The 19,423-nt window shown below is 36.6% G+C and overlaps 1 protein-coding gene across 2 annotated transcripts in view; it reads right to left on the bottom strand.

The window, feature by feature from the left end:
* BTAF1 (B-TFIID TATA-box binding protein associated factor 1) overlaps positions 1-19,423 on the bottom strand; it is a 107,024-nt gene that overhangs the window by 48,043 nt on the left and 39,558 nt on the right. For both annotated transcript variants that reach the window (XM_032432206.1, XM_032432207.1), the window contains exons 14-19: positions 17,748-17,868; positions 6,201-6,305; positions 4,363-4,512; positions 3,920-4,062; positions 3,514-3,688; positions 1,844-2,047 (exon numbers count right to left, since the gene is read on the bottom strand). In XM_032432206.1, the coding sequence (XP_032288097.1) occupies positions 1,844-2,047; positions 3,514-3,688; positions 3,920-4,062; positions 4,363-4,512; positions 6,201-6,305; positions 17,748-17,868 (898 nt within the window). The remainder of the gene's footprint in view (positions 1-1,843; positions 2,048-3,513; positions 3,689-3,919; positions 4,063-4,362; positions 4,513-6,200; positions 6,306-17,747; positions 17,869-19,423) is intronic.

Here is a 19,423-nt window from a genome sequence, read left to right as displayed (position 1 = left end):
TTCCAGGATACATTTAAAAAAAAAAAAAATGGGTGAGCCTGGGTGGCTCAGTTGGTTAAGTGTCCAACTCTTAGTTTCAGCTCAGGTTGTGATCTCAGGGTTGTGAGATCAAGCCCAGTGTCGGGCTCCGTGCTCAGCATGGAGTCTGCTTAAGATTCTCTCTCCCTCTCCTTTTACCCTTCCTGGCTCGCATTCTCGCTCTCTCTCTCAAATAAATAAATTAAAAAAAAAAATTCCTACTACTCAATAATGAAAAGACAACCTAATTAAAAATAAAAAAAAATCTGAACAGACATTTCAGAAAGGAAGATCTACAAATGGCCAATAAGACATAAAAAAAGTGTCAAACATATTAGTCATCAAGGAAACACAAAGTAAAACCACACCAAATGTTGGTGATGATGTGGAGCAACCAGAACTCACACATATTGTTGGTTAGAAGGTAAAATTATATAGCCATTTTGGGAAAAGGTCTGCAATTTTTTATAAAACTAAATAAACATCTACCCTATAATCCAGCAATTCTACTCATACATACTTTCCAAGAGAAATGAAAATATAGGTCTACAAAAAGACTTGTATAACAATGTTTATAGCAGCTCTGGTCATAATAGCCAAACACCTGAAACAGCCCAAGTGTTCATCAAAAGAGCTTAACTGTGGTGTATACAATGGAATAAAACTAATCAATAAAAACAATGAATCACTGATACACATAACATGGATAAATTTTAAAAACATCATGCTGAAAAAAAAAATCTTAAACCAAACACCACAGAGTGTATGATTCCAATTATATGAAATTCTAGAATCAGCAAAAGTAATCTATGGTGGAGGAAAAATCAGAACAATGGTTACTTGAGGGCAGGGATAGGCAAGGATTGATTGTGAAGTGGTGATGGTATATCTGCAACTTGATACGGGTTTGGGTTTCATAGGTATATCCATCTGTTAAAATTCATCAAATAGTTTAAATTTGTGTACTTCATAGTAAATAAATTTAACCTCACAATAGAGCAAAAAACAAATACTGAATTTTAGTTAATGATATATATACATGCTGAAGTGTACTGATTTCTGCAACTTACTTAGAAATGCATCAAAAAAATAAGATGGACTGATGGCTGGATAAGTAGATAGCTGCATATATATGTGATAAAGCAAATTTAGTAAAATGTTAATTATGCAATCTAGTTGGTGAGTATATGAATGTTCACTGTGTAATTCTCTTCTTACCTTTTCTTTATGTTTGAATATTTTCATTGTAAGTTGAGAGAGGGGATGAGAAATACTCAGCAACTTATATAGAAGCAGTTTTTTCTATACTCTGACAGTTTTCGTGTTTTTGTTTTGTTTTGTTTTTATTTGAGAGAGAGTCCATGTAAAAGCAGAGGGTGGACAGACGAGGAGGGAGAGGGAAAGAATCTCAAGCAGACTACATGCTGAGTGCAGAGCCTGATGCAGGGCTGACCTCAGGACCCTGAGATCATGACCTGAGCCGAAACCAAGAGTCGAACCCTTAACTGACTGAGCCACTTAGGTGCCCCTCTACTCCGCCAGTTTTAAGCAAAACTGAGAAATGACCAAAAAATGGAACAGCTTTCTCTGATAAAGGTATACTGGTTTGTTAGAATCTGAGATTTAAAGAAAATTCCTTCCCCATCCTCTAAGTTCAAAAAAAGTCAATAGAATGAAGTAACTTTTCTATAGGGTATGGGTGGCAGGCTATCAGGCCATGGACAGATTCAACAAATTAGTGTTTTTGTGGTAAACATCACATGACAAATTTCTAAACTTTATTTCATGCTCAATCTAAAATTAAGAAAGTCACTTCTTTACTCACCAGGTCATTAGCTTGATCTATTGTAAAAACACTGTTGTTTACTCTATTACCAACTTCAATATGTGCATCAGCTAATGATGAAATAAGCTGTTTACACTCATTCTGCATTCGCGTGAATGGAACGGCAATTTCATCATAATACAAATGTTCTGAAAGGATATCAAGTAAACGTGGCTGCACAGCTAGGGTAACAGCTTTACACTCCTAAAATATAACAGACAAAAAATATTCAGGGCAAATATATAAACATAATTCTAGAGATATATACATCTTCACTTGCAAACTACAAAGTTCTAAATTCCTATTCATTTTGAATCTATGTTCTGTTACCTCCCAGAACAACATCGTTAGTTGCACAGAGAAAAGGTATCACACAAACTACTCTAAAATTTTAATATGAATGACTTCAGAACATGCACATGGAACTACAATTCCATTAAATTTTGCAACTAATTACTCTTACTTTACTCTGAATTTATATGAAGTTTACATACATATAGCACAGATTTAAAAATATGTAACTGTAAAAAGAAATCAGTCAGAAAAGAACACTTAGCATGCACTAAAAATGTTATTTGAAAACTCATTATTAGATTTCTTAACAGTTGAACCCATAGCTTCACATGCCATACTGTAGAAATGGATATATAATTTAAAAGCTACTTACCTGCCCCCAAATTTAACTAACCCTTCCCACTCTCTCTGGTTGTTGCCTGCCCCAACCAGAGGGGGAATGGCCTCAGTGGTGAGCCATGAGGGGATCTGGGTGATCAGCCTGGGCTTCACAGAGTAAGTCCAGAGAAGCTCTGTGAGGGTCCAGAAACCGAACTGTCAACACTTGCTGCTGAGTCTGAGAGGCACAAAAACACAGCATCACTGCCTCTCCAGCACACCGAGTCCTGCCTAAAAACAGATGAGCCTTGCTTCTTTCCAGAGGCAAAGCTGGGGTCTCAGTTGCAACAGAGCATGGCTCAGTTACTTTTAGACATAGCTTATAGCTTTGACAAACTGCTAAGAGGCAGTAACAAGAAACTCTCACAGCAAGTGCAGACAGTTAAATTTCTAGAATTCCAGTTAATGGAATAAACAAAGCCAGCAGGAAGTTTCTTTGATTTACAGAAGTCAGTCTTACACAAAATCACACATTTTATTAGAAGTTAAAGGTTAAAGGGGCTGCAGGGAATGGCTTATTTGAAAACATGAAGATCTTCATTTAAATGTGGAGGTTTTATTCTTCCTGTGACCCAAAATTCTGCCCTTGCTACTACTCATACAAATGGATCTCTATTACTCAAAGCCTCTCATCTTTTATAGTTTTCAGGAACATCTGAGATATAAAGGAATGAATGACCAACAGTTTCTGGATGGCTTCCACACATAGGAGGGACATTTCTTAACAGATTGTAGTATCAAGAGCAAACATTAAATATGGTCATAGCTAGTAGTCTCAGGTACCAGACTAGGGGTCCTAAGAAAAAATTCTAAGGTTAAAAGCAAATGGAAGAGAAACAATGTTTCACATTATATAATTTAGAATACTTTTCTAGAACTGTTGAGTTTTTATATAGAGAAAATTTTTTTGTTTGTAAAATATAATGAAAATAATCCTAACAGCTAATGGAAATTGGTTTACTTAATTTGTCTTCATTACTTTTTGGGCAAAATCTTACCTTTTGTAAAGCAGCCCATTCACAGATTACCAAAGCAACGCTAATTCTCTGTAAGGCAGATTTGGAGTTCAAATGGAAGAGTAGTAACTGGCCAAGGGATTCAGCTGGCTTAATTTCTTGGGTTACCACATTTACACCTGGATCACAAATACAGCAACAAAGCGCTCCTAACAATCTATGAGGGAGAAAAAAGAAGTTCCCCTTATTGAAGCTATAACTTTTCCCAACAAAGACATAACTCCTATTTTATCTTCATAGAAAGATATAAATCTTATTTACAACTTCAAGAAAATGAAAAACATTTTCTTACACTTTTTCTTACTCTGTAACTAGTGTGCTGGAGGAAGTACTGACAAACACATTAGAATATTCTGGTTAAAAGGCTTCTGAATTTTTGTATACTCACTTGGCTGCCATCATTCTGGCCCGCATAACCACAAAATCCCTTGTGGAGGGGTCTTCCATGATGGTGTCTGCTCCTGCAATGTATTCCTGAAGGACTTCTTTTGTTTGGCTTTGGCCTTGGCGTATCTTACCACCTGTTTTTTCCTAGAGGGAAAGAGGAGAAAAAATAATATTAAGTAAAAATCAATCATTAAAATTTAATAGGGAATTCTCCTCTGTACACAAAAATACTTTCACTTGTTCTCCCAATAAAAAACAGTTTTCACAAAATTTTAATGGATAAAAATTATATTATGCATTTGCAAAGTTCCTCATAAAATAATTTCTCCATACATTAAATTAATTAAATCACACTTCATTAAAATAAAACAATACAAATTTCTTACATGTTTACCATATTAATAGAGCTGAACATACAAATACATTATGTCCCTCTGCACTTACCTTGGCTCTAGCTTTTACTTCTAGCAACATATTTAAATCAATAGGTAAATGAGAAGGCTGCATCATTAAGCAAAGCCAAGCACCCATCCATGGACAAGCAGCTGCTACCACATACTGAACTGAAGCTTTGCACAACAGTTCCATCCAAACCTACAGAGTAAAAGAGAAACATGAAAAGTGAAATTTTCCTAGTGAGGGCTAATAAAACCTAATACTTATTTTTAGGGATACTGAATTTAAAAAAAAAGTAGGAAATAGCAAGCACAGAGATGAATTTTATTTTTTTATTTTTTTTTATTTTAAAGATTTTATTTATTTATTTAATTGACAGAGAGAGAGAGAGAGAGACAGCATGAGGGAGAACACAAGTAGGGGGAGTGGGAGAGGGAGAAGCAGGCCTCCTGCCGAGCAGGGAGCCCGATGCGGGGCTCGATCCCAGGACCCCAGGATCATGACCTGAGCCGAAGGCAGTCACTTAACCAACTGAGCCACCCAGGCGCCCCCAGAGATGAATTTTAAAAGTCAATATAAAGGCTTATTTTTAAATACTGCTTGATAGGTTTGTATACTACAGAATACAAAAGAAAGTTTTAAAGAGAGGAACAGAAAGAATTTCCTTCAGTATTTTGTGAAAATCATTTAAAATATAAGATACCCATAACAATAAAAGTTGTCAAAATTTCAGTCATTGAAATCCTTTGCATATATCATAAAGCTTGATACTAATGCAGCCCTATATACAACACACACACTTCAGGAGCACCTGGGTGGCTCAGTCAGTTAAGCATCTGCCTTCGGGTGCCTGGGTGGCTCAGTTGGTTAAGCGTCTGCCTTCGGCTCAGGTCATGATCCCGGGGTCCCAGAATCGAGTCCCGCATCGGGCTTCCCGCTCAGCGGGGAGTCTGCTTCTCCCTCTGACCCTCTCCCCTCTTATGCTCTCTCTCGTGCTCTCTCAAATAAATAAAATCTTTAAAAAAAAAAAAAAAAAGCATCTGCCTTCGGCTCAGGTCATGATCTCGGGGTCCTGGGATCGAGCCCTGCATCGGGCTCCCTGCTCAGCGGGGAGTCTGCTTCTCCCTCTCCCTCTGCCCCACCGACTCATATGCTCTCTCCCCCAAATAAAATCTTTTTAAAAAACCACACGCACAGACTTCAAGATATAACAGCTCCTGATAGATATCCTCTGCTAAAGTTAGAGATGGTAATATCCTAGTATAAATTAAGAACAATTTAAGTCTTAATTCATGATCTTACTCAATAAGGTACCTTTCTTGATGCCTAACATTAAATATAACTAAAAACATATAGAAATAATACCACTGTTAATACAAGGCTGTTAACAATGAGCTGCTTCAGAGGCAATGATTCAAGACTGAATTACAACAGTACCATTTCCCTCAATAAATATTATTAATTATATCAAATCGTTCTTCTTTAAAGATTTTAACACATGACTGACCAATCTTGCTAAGTAAGGGAAAAAAATATAAACCTAAACCACAACAATCAGACTCTATATATTACCAATGAATCCCAAAAGATACTTCACAGAATCAATAACCATACGGATAAACAGCAAAATAAGTGATAAAGACGTCTTTTCTTCATTTTATTTTCTGTATCGAGGCTATCAGAAAGTGCCTAAAACACTTGCCTAGTAGACTTAACTATTATACTCCATAAGAAGCCTATTTCCTTGTCACATAGATCACACTTTTCAAATGTGTTGATTTCCAATTTCTTAAAATCTCCGACCAACAACAGTACAGCAATTATGAAAATTTTAAAAAATCTACCAAGTTACCGGGGAAAAGAATACAGATATATTCACTGTGTACCTTGTGAATGAGGTCCAGAATTTCCTGGCTGCTTTCTAAAACACAAAACTGGAAAATGTGCCGCAGCATATCAGGCAGGATAGGTATAAGCCAGGATGAAGAGTTCTGAAAACAAAAACAGCATCAAATCTATAGTATAGAATTTTTAGGTGTTAGCTTATTTGAAGAGCTACAAGTCAAATAATACAAGTGTTACCATGAAAAGATGGTATGGCTTTATCAAAAAGGTTCGACTGGGTGACAAATTTTTACAAGATTTTGGAGCAACAGTATCATATTTGTTATTCCAATGGTTTGGAAAAATTAAGTATCATGAGAACTAGTATTTTTAAAATGCAGATTCTCTAGTAGCATAGCATAAAGTCTGCTTAGTAGAAAATACAAGATAAGGCTGGGAAAACATCTGAAGGCGAAATTCACTTCACCTGAACAATTGTGCAAGCATCTCCTTTTCGATATGATTGCAAAAAATAATATGGCTTTAGCTCAATATTATCTTATAAAAATTGCAAGGTATAATCTGGCCCATCCAGGGCCAATCTGTCTCTTGTAGATCTGAAAGTTGGCCCACTTATTTTCACTAATTTTGCACCTGTCTTCCAGGAGGCATTATATAGGCCGAAAATCTAATACTGTTGCTTTGTATTTATAGGTTTATTTAATTAGATTGGTGGGGAAACTGGTACAGTGAAGAGCATATTATTATTTTTCAGTCCTTTAGAGATTATCCTCCTTCAAATTCCTCTCTCCAGAACTTTTTTAAAGTAGTTAGTAGACTTTTAGTATGCTACTAACTAGGACTCTACTTATCAAAAATATCCCCCCGAATCTTAGGGAATATCTACAAAGTGTTGATGACCATTTAGCATTAGTCTAGCACAGTGTAAACTAAAAGACAGAAAAATTCCTACCACAGTCTGTTTACTTCACCAAGTATAAATTAACTATAATCAGGAACATTATTACTCAAGTTATAAGTAAATTCAAGCTTTACAAGGGCTTTTGAAAAAAATGTTTTGGTCTGTGTTAAATAATTAACAGAGTAATTATTACCACTTCATGTTAGTGCTAAACGTAGTCCCCAACATTTTTTTAATGAGCATCAAGTGGGGGTGGGGAGACGACATTTCTGGGAATTACTGAGGAAAATGACTGATGGTTATGGAGTGTGACACAGATGGGGTAGTTTCTTCCCAGTTGCTTTATTAAGATTGATGTTCCTTGCTGTGTTCTGCCTTCCTGGAACTCAGAGTAAAGAGAGTTGATGACAAATGGAAAGACGACTACCAGACCATTCACTGTACCAGACAATCAAGGTGAAACTTCTAGCCATCTATACTCCCTCACACTCTACCCTCCAGCCAATTTCCTTTCACTTCCTCTTTAGTGCCATCATGCTCTCTCTTGCTTCCAGAGTTTCACATGCTGTTCCTTCCTGACCCTGTTCTTCACCTGCTTAAATTCTACTCATCCTTCAGATCTCAGCTTTATCTTCACTTTCAGTGAGTAGGGTACCTTCTCTGACCTTCACTCACTTCACTAGCTAGGATCAAACAGCATCATCTACTTCCCCTACCAGATACTTACCTCGTTATGTTATTAGAGCTTGTCCAGTTGTCTGTGTTTCTCCTGTCTTGTTTAGTTTCCTGTTTTAAGCTCTACAGAAGGGCAGAGACTTTGTCTCTTACCGATCAGTATCTAAAGAATTGTAAGCACATAGTAGGCACTAAAATATTTGTTGAATTCTTACAGGAAATGGTCCCATGTCACAGAGAATAGTTAGTAATATGTGAAATTTCTTACAATTGTAGTTGGTATTAAATCCCTAATTTGCAAAACTGACAGGGTAAGCTCTTACCAGCACCCTTTTGCTATGCCCCTTCTTTTATCTTCCCACAACATGGTCAGATGCACAAAAAAAGCAGCAGTCTGATCATCACTCCCATGAACACCTGATTCCTGCCTGTAGGCAAATTCATCATTTCTTATCTCCATATCAAATGATTTGGGGTTGCAGGGGAGGAGATTTGGAAAGAAGCTACAACAAAGCGATGAATCACACTGAGTCCTCTCATTAATTTGGCCTGAAATCCTATTTTGGCCCATTGCCAAAAGAAACACACACACACACACACACACACACACACACACACACACGAAGCAAACTATATTTCTACATAATTTATAATGCCCTGTTCTATTCATTTGTCCAATCAATATTTACTGAAAGTCAGCTAAATATTTAACCTCTGCTCTTGCCTTTTAATACCTTTGTAAAATCTGGCCAATACCTAATTATGATAATGTTCTCTAATGCCAGTCTTAGTTAAATGTATTCTTTTGGTCTTTCTTTCCCTTTCTACATATGCATATGAGAAATTTCTTACATCCTAGGTCCTCGGATTCCAACTCAATCTCATATATATATCTTCATGCTAAATTTAAGTTTCATGCTAAAGCTTGCCTTTCAAACAAGTCAATGCTGTACGTAACTGAAATTTTGGAATGACTCATAAAGTGGCTGTGATGCAAGTGGAACGGAAAAGTTGACCCAGTCAGCAGAACAAAAGATTAACGTCCAACATATTTTTCTAGATTGAGTCAAGTTCTAGCTATAACACTTACTGGTAACAATGCCAGTAAAGTAGTACATTGACAAACATACAGACTCATAGATACACTCTTATATGTATAAACACAGTCATAGGCTAAAGAGACAATACAGAAAGGAAAATCAAGTGGTAAAATTCACTTTGATTGCCAAACTGCCAGTTTAACAAAAAAAGTTACACCTTGATTTTATGTCCCTACCAAATGAAAACTAGTTTGGTTTGCTTAAAAGTTCTTATTTCATGTGCCCTAAGAGGCCAGGCTTGCCAATACTTTCACGTGTTAACATCACAGATGCTATGGTGTATCACAGAGAAGTCTAATGGTAATAAGATTTCATAAATAACTGTATTAACTGTCTTTTTATTTAAGGATATTTTAGAGATGTACATGCCTGCATACATACTCATGATAGGATAAATTTTAAGATTAAGGACATTTTTGTTATAAAATCTTCAAAGCAAAACAAAAAAAATTAATGGAGGTAATCAGAATACTTTCAAGGAAATAAAGGCATCAGTCTTTAAGGGGTATTGATGCACTGAGCTACAGCCAGGTTTAGCCTCAACATTGCAGTTACTGAGAGGAAAGGGTTGAGAAGTTAGAAAATGAAACCAGAATAGAACTGCTAGTAATCTAAAAATGAGTTCATTTTTTCACTTTGTACTTAAGATGACTTCATATACAAAAGTGAGAAAGCAATTCAATAGACACTTAATCCATTTTGTCTCCATGTAAAATTTAAAACCTTTTGAAAGTCAGCCAGAATTGGATCTAAATCTGAGCCAAATCACTTACTGTGAGTTGTGTAGGTACACGAACTTGGGGAAGTTTAATTTTTGGTCATCAGTTCCTTCATCTGCAACACAGGAATGGCAGCAGCCACCCATGTTACATGCTTACCAGGGTTCACAGCATAAAGTAAGCCCTCAATAATAACTTGGATTATTACTATAATTAAATATCATTCTTACACCTCAGCATATAAATAAGAGTTCCAAACTGTTAGGAAAGAATTCCCAGAACTTGGGGCACCTGGGTGGCTCAGTCATTAAGCATCTGCCTTCGGCTCAGGTCATGATCCCAGGGTCCTGGGATCGAGCCCCACATCGGGCTCCCTGCCCAGCGGGAAGCCTGCTTCTCCCTCTCCCACTCCCCCTGCTTGTGTTCCCTCTCTCGCTGTGTCTCTCTCTGTCAAATAAATAAATAAAATCTTAAAAAAAAAAAAAGAAAAAGAATTCCCAGAACTGGAAGTGCTAATTATTGTTCTTACTATCTGTACTATTATTTATATCTGTATAGCATTAACATTTTAAAGCACTTTCATGTACATTATCTTACTTAGCCCATGTAACTCTGAGAAAGACTGGGTGGAGATTATCACCAGAAGGGTTAAATAAACTTGACCAAGGTCATAAATTTAACAAATAGTAGGGCTGAGGTTAGAACCCAGATTCTTTATTTAGTTAAGCGATCTTTTCATTACACCACTAAAGAAACAATAGTAATAGAAAGCAGCTCAGAAAAAGTAAGGCAAAGGGCGCCTGGGTGGCTCAGATGGTTAAGCGGCTGCCTTTGGCTCATGTCATGATCCCAGGGTCCTGGGATCGAGCCCCACATCGGGCTCCCTGCTCCACAGGAAGCCTGCTTCGCCCTCTCCCACTCCCCCTGCTTGTGTTCCTGCTCTCGCTATCTCTAATAAATTAAAAAAATCTTAAAAAAAAAAAAAAAAAAGAAAAAGTAAGGCAAGTTAAAGTGCGAACAGATTTTTATCACCATAGGTCTATCATCTCTCATCCAAATTCTCTGGGGCCAAATGTGTTTTGAAATTCGGAATTATTCTAATTTTAGAATAATGAGGTTGTATGAGCTGCATGCTATGTAATATCCTCAAACAGGGTCTGAGGTAGCACCCAAATAAAGTATGTTAATATTTCTGAAGCAAAATTTGTGAATGGGCACATTTAGTAGGATAAAAACTTATGAACAGTCTCTCTTCAGAATGAACAAGTTTTTACACCAAATGAGTAGTTTTGTAAGTTGATCCACCTTACAAAAAAATCTTTGGATTTCAAAACTGCAAATAAGAGACTGTGAACTTGTATTACAAGACAGTTTGCAGGTAGCTATGAAGCAATCAATAGTAACCATCAGGAGGGGTGCCTGGGTGGTTCAGTCGGTAAAGCGTATGCCTTCAGCTCAGGTCATGATCTCAAGGTCCTGGGATTGACTGAGCCCCATGTCAGGCTCCCTGCTCAGGGTGGAGTCTGCTTCTCGCTCTGTCCCTACCCCCACTCTTGCACACACACTCTCTCTCTCTCTCAAATAGATATAAAAAAAATCTTTAAAAATAATTTTAAAAACATGAGTACACATCAGGAAAAGCTGTGGTGAAGAATACAATAACAGATACAACCCATCAGATATGGTTTACTCTGATATTTTCTCAGAAAGCAAATAATGTTGCTGAGATTCTAAGAGTAACAATAACCATTAAATGGTCACTTATTAATGACTTTAGATAAAGAAAAAAATCACAGTGAGTTGTAGAAATTGGAATTGTTTTGTGGCACCTGTTCCCTGAAGTAAAGGAAAGACAGAAAGAGGAAGAAAGGGAGATAATATTTTGGAAGGACAGTGGTTATGTGCAGGGGAGGGAATTATAGGGGGCAAGTGATGAGTCATGTGTCAAATACTCTCATCAAAGGAATCAAAAGGCATCCAAATACGTAAAGAAGAAGTAAAACTTTCACTATTTGCAGATATAACATGATACTATATGGAGAAAACCCTAAGGACTCCACCAAAAACCTACTAGAACTGACAAATGAATTCAGTAGGGTCACAGGATACAAAATCAATATACAGAAATCTGCTGCATTTTGGGCGCCTGGGTGGCTCAGTTGGTTAAGCATCTGCATTCGGCTCAGGTCATGATCCCAGGGTCCTGGGATCGAGTCCCACACATCGGGCTCCCTGCTCAGTGGGGAGTCTGCTTCTGCCTCTCCCTCTGCTACTTCCCCTGCTTGTGCTCTCTCTCTCAAAAAAATAAATAAAATCTTTTATTTTTTAAGATTTTATTTATTTATTTGACAGAGACATAGCAAGAGAGGGAACACAAGCAGGGGGAGTGGGAGAGGGAGAAGCAGGCTCCCCGCCGAGCAAGGAGCCCGATGTGGGGCTCAATCCCAGGACCCTGGAATCATGACTTGAACCGAAGGCAGCTGCTTAACCGACTGAGCCACCCAGGCGTCCCTAAATAAATAAAATCTTAAAAAACAAAAAGAACAAGAAATCTGCTGCATTTCTATATAGCAATAATGAAGCAACAGAAAGAGAAATTAAGAAAACAATCCCATTTACAAATTGCACCAAAAATAATAAAATACCTGGGAATACAATTAACCAAGGAAGTGAATGACCTGTACTCTGAAAAACAAAACACTGATGAAAGAAATTGAAGATGACACAAACAAATGGAAAGACATTCCATGCTCATGGATTGGAAGAACAAATATTGTTAAAATGTCCATACCACCCAAAACAATCTACAGATTTAATGCAATCCCTATCAAAAAAAACCAAAGCATTTTTCACAGAACTATTACAAACATTCCTAAAATTTGTATGGAACCACAAAAGACCCTGAACAGCCAAAGTTATCTTGAAAAAAGATGAACAAAACTGGAGGTATCACATTCCTAGATTTCAAGTTATAATACAAAGCTGTAGTAATCAAAACAGTATGGTGGTGGCACACACACACACAGATCAATGAAATGGAGAGCCAGAAATAAACCCATGATTATATGATCAATAAACTTTGATAAAGGAGGCAACAATATGCACTGGGAAAAAGACAGTCTCTTCAACAGATAATGTTGGGAAAACTAGACAGCTACAAGCAAAAAAATGAAACTGGACCACCTTCTTACACCATACGCAAAAACAAAACTCGAAAGATTAAGGACCTTTAAATGCAAGCCTGAAACCATAAAAATCCTAAAAGAGAGCATAGGCAGTAATTTCTCTGACACTGGCTGTAGCAACATTTTTTTTAGGTATGTCTCCTCAGGCAAGGAAAACAAAAGCAAAAATAAACTACTGAAACTACACCAAAATAAAGAGCTTCTGCACAGCAAAGGAAACAATCAACAAAACTAAAAGGCAACCTACTGAATGGGAGAAGATACTTGCAAATGACATATCCAATAAAGGGTTAGTATCCAAAATATCTAAAGAAGTTAGAAAACTCAAAACACCAAAAATTCCCAAATAATCCAATTAAAAAATGGGCAGAAGACATGAAGAGACATGTCTCCAAAGAAGACATCCAAATGGCCAACACACACATGAAAAGATGCTCAACATCACTCATCATCAGGGAAATGCAAATCAAAACTACAATGAAATATCACCTCACACCTGTCAGAATGGCTAAAATCAACAACACGAGAAGCAACAGGTGGTGGCAAGGATGTGGAGAAAAAGGAATCCTTGACACCGTCGGTGGGAATGCAAACTGATGCAGCCACTGTGGAAAACAGTATGGAGGTTTCTCAAAAAGTTAAAAATAGAACTACCAAATGATCCAGTAATTGCTCTACTGGGTATTTACCCAAAGAATATGAAAACATTAATTCAAAAAGATACATGCACCTCTAAGTTTATTGCAGCAATGTTTACAATAGTCAAAATACGGAAGCAGCCCAGTGTCTATCCATAGATAAATGGATAAAGGAAATGTGGGGGGTGGGTACATACACATGTACACACACAGGCACACACGTGCGCACGCACACACAAGGAATATTACTCAGCCATAAAAAAGAATGAAATCTTGCCGTTTGTAACAACATGGATGGATCCAGAGATATAATGCTAACTGAAATAAGTCAGAGAAAGACAAATACTATATTATTTCACTCATATGTGAAATTTAAGAAAGAAAACAAACAACGACAAAAACAACAGATAAACCAAAAACCAGACTCAACCATAGAGAACAAACTGATGGTTACCAGAGGGGAGATGGGTAAAACAGGTGAAGGGGATTAAGAGTACACTTATCTTGATGAGCACTGAGTAATGTATAGAATTGCTGATCACTATACTGTATACCTGAAAATGATATACTGCTGTATGTTAACTATAATGGATTTTTAAAAAAATTCATCAAATAAATATAACATTGATACAGTAAAAAAAAATTCTTATCAAATAAATACAACATTGTCACAGTAAAAAAAAATTCTTATCAAATAAATATAACATGGTTACAGTTGGGATACAGGGGTGGACTTGAAAATTTTTCTTGACTCCAGGTTATATATTAGGAAATAGCAGGGGGAAGGATTGATAAGAGCCAAATAACAAAAGACCAAGAGACAAGAATTTAATTCTAATGTACTAGGCAATAACAAATTACTAACCAATTTGCAAGTAACTGAGGCTACAGTCCCCCAAATTATCCTTAACTCAAATTCTCCCCTTTTACAAATACCATTACTGTGTAGAAACTGAAGTTACAAAACCTGATTCCAAACCATAAGGAGGAGCAAACTACTAAGGAAAGTAGGATACTATTTCTTATAAATATATAGAAGGAAGAACGTGTGTAAACTACAAAACAGGTGAAGTTCTAAGGGGATTACAACTTATTCTTAATATTTTGGTTACAAAATCTTGAAGCAAATAAAACAGAATTATAACTGGATGGTGGATATATAAATCTTGTTTTATAATTCCCTGCTCTTTTGTCTATTTTAAAAACTTCCCAAAATTAAAAAATGGGAATAGGTTGTGGTCTTGAGAAAAGTTTGTTTTTTTATTTTTACTTTTTATTTATTTTTTAAAAATATTTTATTTATTTATTTGACAGAGAGAGAGACAGCAAGAGCAGGAACACAAGCAGGGGGGTGGGAGAGGGAGAAGCAGGCTTCCCACCGAGCAGGGAGCCCGATGTGGGGCTCGATCCCAAACCCTAGGATCATGACCTGAGCCAAAGGCAGATGCTTAACGGCTGAGCCACCCAGGTGCCCAGAAAAGTTTTTTTTTTTTAAGATTTATTTATTTGAGAGAGAGAACAACCGGAAAGGAAAGGCAGAGTGAAAGGGAGAAGCAGGCTCTCCATTGAGCAGAGAGCCCAATGCAGGGCTTGATCCCAGGAACCTGAGATCATGACCTGAGCTGAAGGCAGACACTTAACCAACTGAGCCACCCATACACCCTGAGAATAGTTTTTTTTTTTTTTAAAGATTTTATTTATTTGTCAGAGAGAGAGACAGAGCACAAGCAGGGAGAGCAGCAGTTATAATACAAAGCTGTAGTAATCAAAACTGTAGCTGTAGCTACGGGAGAAGCAGGCTCCCCGCTGAGCAAGGAGCCCGATGTGGGACTCGATCCCAGGACCCTGGGATCATGACCTGAGCCGAAGGCAGCCGCTTAACTGACTGAGCCACCCAGGAGTCCCCTGAAAATAGTTTTCTAAAAGGGTTTGGCTTTATACTATTATTTGAAAAAATAGAAAAACCAAATAAATACAGTAAAGCATATATGTGGGGGCCAAAACTGGGATGTACTGAGAGTGGGTAATAAATTCCATAGCTCTAAGTCTTCAATGGTGAGAATATGGAGAGAAAGGCTCAGGGCAGTGACAAAACACAAAATATTCTATATGCGTCAATATTAAGTTTTGCTGATAGCATGACTTTCAGTAAAGAGACAATCTGAAGACAGAAGCTAGATAGAAACAGGATGTTTCATTAGTGATATCAGTAAAAATTTTTCAAGAAGAGAAAAAGAAGTTAGAGGTATAGATAACTACCACAAAAGGATATTGGAAACACAATAAACATGAAAACTCAAAAAATAAAGGATCATGCACATACCAGAATAACGAAGAAAAATACAAAAGCAGGATACATTTAATTGTCTAAAGGGAATAGACTGGAAAAGCTCTTTGTTCCAAAACACATTCTGTATACTTGCCTAATTTGAAACTGACATATTACTCAGAAAAATGGTATGTTTGTAAAAGTGCATATTGAAGATATTAGATAATTAGGGAGAACAGAAGATTAGTTTTTTAACCCTATCACCTAAATCCTTCTGGTCTTTCAGGACTTAGTTTAGCCCTCAATGCTGCTTTCTGACACCTCTCATATTCTGCTCTACCATTATTTAACTCTTTGCAGAGGTTATTAAACTTATCATAGAAGAGTCTTGTCACAATTACACTGTAAACTTTTGCAAGGTAAGAATAAGAACAATGTTGGAATTTTAAAAAATTTCTCAGAACACCCTGCATAGAATTTTATACAAATTTATTTAACAAATATCGGAGACCTATGCATAAGTGGTGGGAGAGGGAGGAGTCAGCTTCCCGCCGAACAGGGAGCCCGACGTGGGGCTTAATCCCAGGACCCTGGGAGCAAGATCCAAGCTGAAGGCAGATGCCTAACGACTGAGCCATCCAGGCGCCCAGAGAACTATGTACTTAAAAAAAAAAAAAAACTATGTACTTTTCACTCAGTTTTTCGGTAAACTTAAAACTGCTCTTAAAGTCTATTAGAAGAATAATAAAGAACAACATGAAGTGAAGAAATCTGGTAATTTCAAGAAGGCTAACCAAAGTAAATTTAAGAATACTTCCATCAGAACATTTAGACAAAACCACAAAACAGAAAAGAAGTGAAAATTCAAAACAACTCATGTCAGTTTTGTCATGCCTGATCAACTGAGGGTTCTAAAACAAACCTGGTAGTTTTTCCTCAGAAGAGTCTGATTAGATAAAATTAAAAAAAAAAAAAAGGCAAAACAAAATTTATACATACTGAATCACATAAGTGCAACACAATACCATGCTGCAGATTAAAACAAGTCTACATGGACTATCCCCCCCCTTTTAATATTCCTAAATCACACAGAAATACATGATTAGTGAACACAAGAGAGACATATACCCATACCATAATCTGTTGTCTAACAATAAATAAATAAATAAAATAAAAAATCAACCACTGCTTTTGAAAGATGACTGGCTCAATCTGCAGTACCAACAAATAACAGCATGTCAGAATGGATTCCTAATGGTATTTCTCCAAATTCTAGTATTTTGTTTGACCTATAGTTATTTTTAAAATAGAAATGTGAAGCCTTTTACAGGCAGGGCAAAGACTCCTCAAGTCAGCACAGACTCCATTCACACAGTGATATTACCTGAAAGATCTTTCTAGGCACTTCCATGTATGACTCCTGAAGTATATTATCCTTGGAAACACCATGCTCTTAAGTTTAAGTAATTCTTGGGCGCCTGGGTGGCACAGTGGTTAAGCATCTGCTTTCGGCTCAGGTCATGATCCCAGGGTCCTGGGATTGAGTCCTGCATCAGGCTCCCTATGCAGCAGGGAGTCTGCTCCTCCCTCTCCCTCTGATCCTACCCCTGCTTGTGCGTGAGCGTTCTCTCTCTCTCAAATAAATAAATACAATCTTTAAGAAAAAAAAAAGATTAGGTAATTCTTAAGAGGAGGCAAGTGCCTAGGAGTTTCATCATCAGTCTTTAGAAGTCACTGTAGAGCTCTAAATGTAGCCTAACCTGGGATGAGCTCTGCCAACCATCCAGCTGTCAACCACACAAAGCAAGCAAAAACTGAATAACAGATCTCTGACAGACTATTCAATCTTTCACTCAACAAATATTTGTTGAAGGCTCTTATGTGTTAAGCACTATTCCAAGCACTGGGACTATGATCTAGAACAAAATATTAAAATATTTCTGCCCTCATGATTCTTATGTGTCTACATGGTCACCATACCACTTCTACTAGGCCCAGCATTCTCCTGATCTTTGAATATGTAGCATGGATAACCTGGTGGTCAGATTTATAAAATTATTTTATATAATTTCAAGATCACTATACAGTTATTAGTTCTTACCTGGTCCTGTGTTGATAATAACGTAAACAGAGTTTCCAATGCTGCTCTTCGAACTGATGATATAGTGTGATGCAAAAAAGGCCAGACACGTGGAACTAAAACTGTGAGTGACTGCTGAATACTAATAAAGAAAACACAAATTAATCTTACTCATTCTCAGTTGAAACTCTGTTGATACATTATCTAAATATGTCCATATGGACCTAGTACCTTTCTTGATGAATAAATTTTAAAAACATAATACAATTTTCATATGAACATTCATTTAACATCCTTGTTCAGAACTGTTGTTACAGAACCAGAATAGCCAGAGCAAACGTAGTCATAAAAAAATATTAACATTAAGTTCTATGGCACTAACGCCATGAATTACTTTTTCAAATAAGAACTTTCTAATATAACTGCCCTTAATTTCAATCTGTTCTTACTCAGGAAAATGGGACATGTATCTTAACTGGTAATCAGATTACACAAAATCAAGACTGTTAATTGTTGCACCTAACTTACATTCCCCTTTGGGGTCACCTCTGCCACATATCAAATGAGCAAGAGATGGTATGGTAGTAGCTTTGAAATTTGTTATCCTGATTTAGCATTACTAAGTCAAGAAAACTCAAATATCTTCCTTCTCACAGATTAGAACTTTGCGGAAAAACAAGCAAAGCCACATCTATGCTAACAATTTGGACCACAGAATTCCTGTCACAACCATGAGTCATTTATAAAAATTACCTTGGATTAGGAAATGATTTTTTTTTTTATAAATAGTGTTTGAAATATGTAACTATAGAAAAAGGCATGAACAAAAAAGAATATGGCAGGTGTAACTATCTGTTCTTTTGTGGTTCACCTCAGGAGGCCTATCTTTTAACACTATTCTCATTATTTGCAGGTTTGATGAACATCACTTCTTACATTTACTTACACATTTAGTAAATTTACTTATAAAATTGTAAATTAAATACATGCACACAGAGACCTAAAACAGATTTGATCTATGTAAAAGCATTATAACAAGGTCTTGGTAATAGTGTAATAACTGTTCATGCTCCCAATGACATGCTGCATTTCTTACATAAGCTGGAAAGTATCTGTCAAATATAATATATGAAGCAAATTTTCTAATACGGCAACTTTGAAAAAAATTTAAAGCTACATTATTTCACATTGAATTAACAGAATTTTCATTACTACTTTCATTTTCTTATATTATCTGGCTTTCCTGACACTACCTACTCAATGATTTTTTTTTTTAATCCTAAATCCTTTATTTAGAGCAGCTGTTAACAAAGGCTCATGGTCCAAACCCACTCGACCTGGTTTTTTTAAAATAAAGTTTTACTGGAGCACAGCCATGTTCATTCCTTTATGTACTGTCTATGGCTGCTTTTGCACTAAAATGTGCATAGCTGAGTAGTTTTGACAATGATGACATGGCCCATAAAACCAAAACTACCACCACTTGGGCTTTCACAGAAAAAGTTTGCCAACCTCTGATTTAGGGTTAATTAAAAACTCTTGCATTTTGTGGCTTGAAAAGGGCTTTCACATAGATGAACTCATTTAATCCCTATAGCTTTTACTACTAATTGAAAAGTACCTGAAAATTAGGAAATACCATATATGCACTACCACTTTTTCTCTTCATTTGCTTTTATAGGCACTTACTCTGGTCT

The sequence above is a fragment of the Phoca vitulina genome, unplaced genomic scaffold (genome assembly GCF_004348235.1).
Source record: "Phoca vitulina isolate PV1807 unplaced genomic scaffold, GSC_HSeal_1.0 scaffold48, whole genome shotgun sequence".
Classification (NCBI taxonomy): Eukaryota; Metazoa; Chordata; class Mammalia; order Carnivora; family Phocidae; genus Phoca; species Phoca vitulina.
This window is presented reverse-complemented; position numbering and strand designations above follow the sequence as displayed.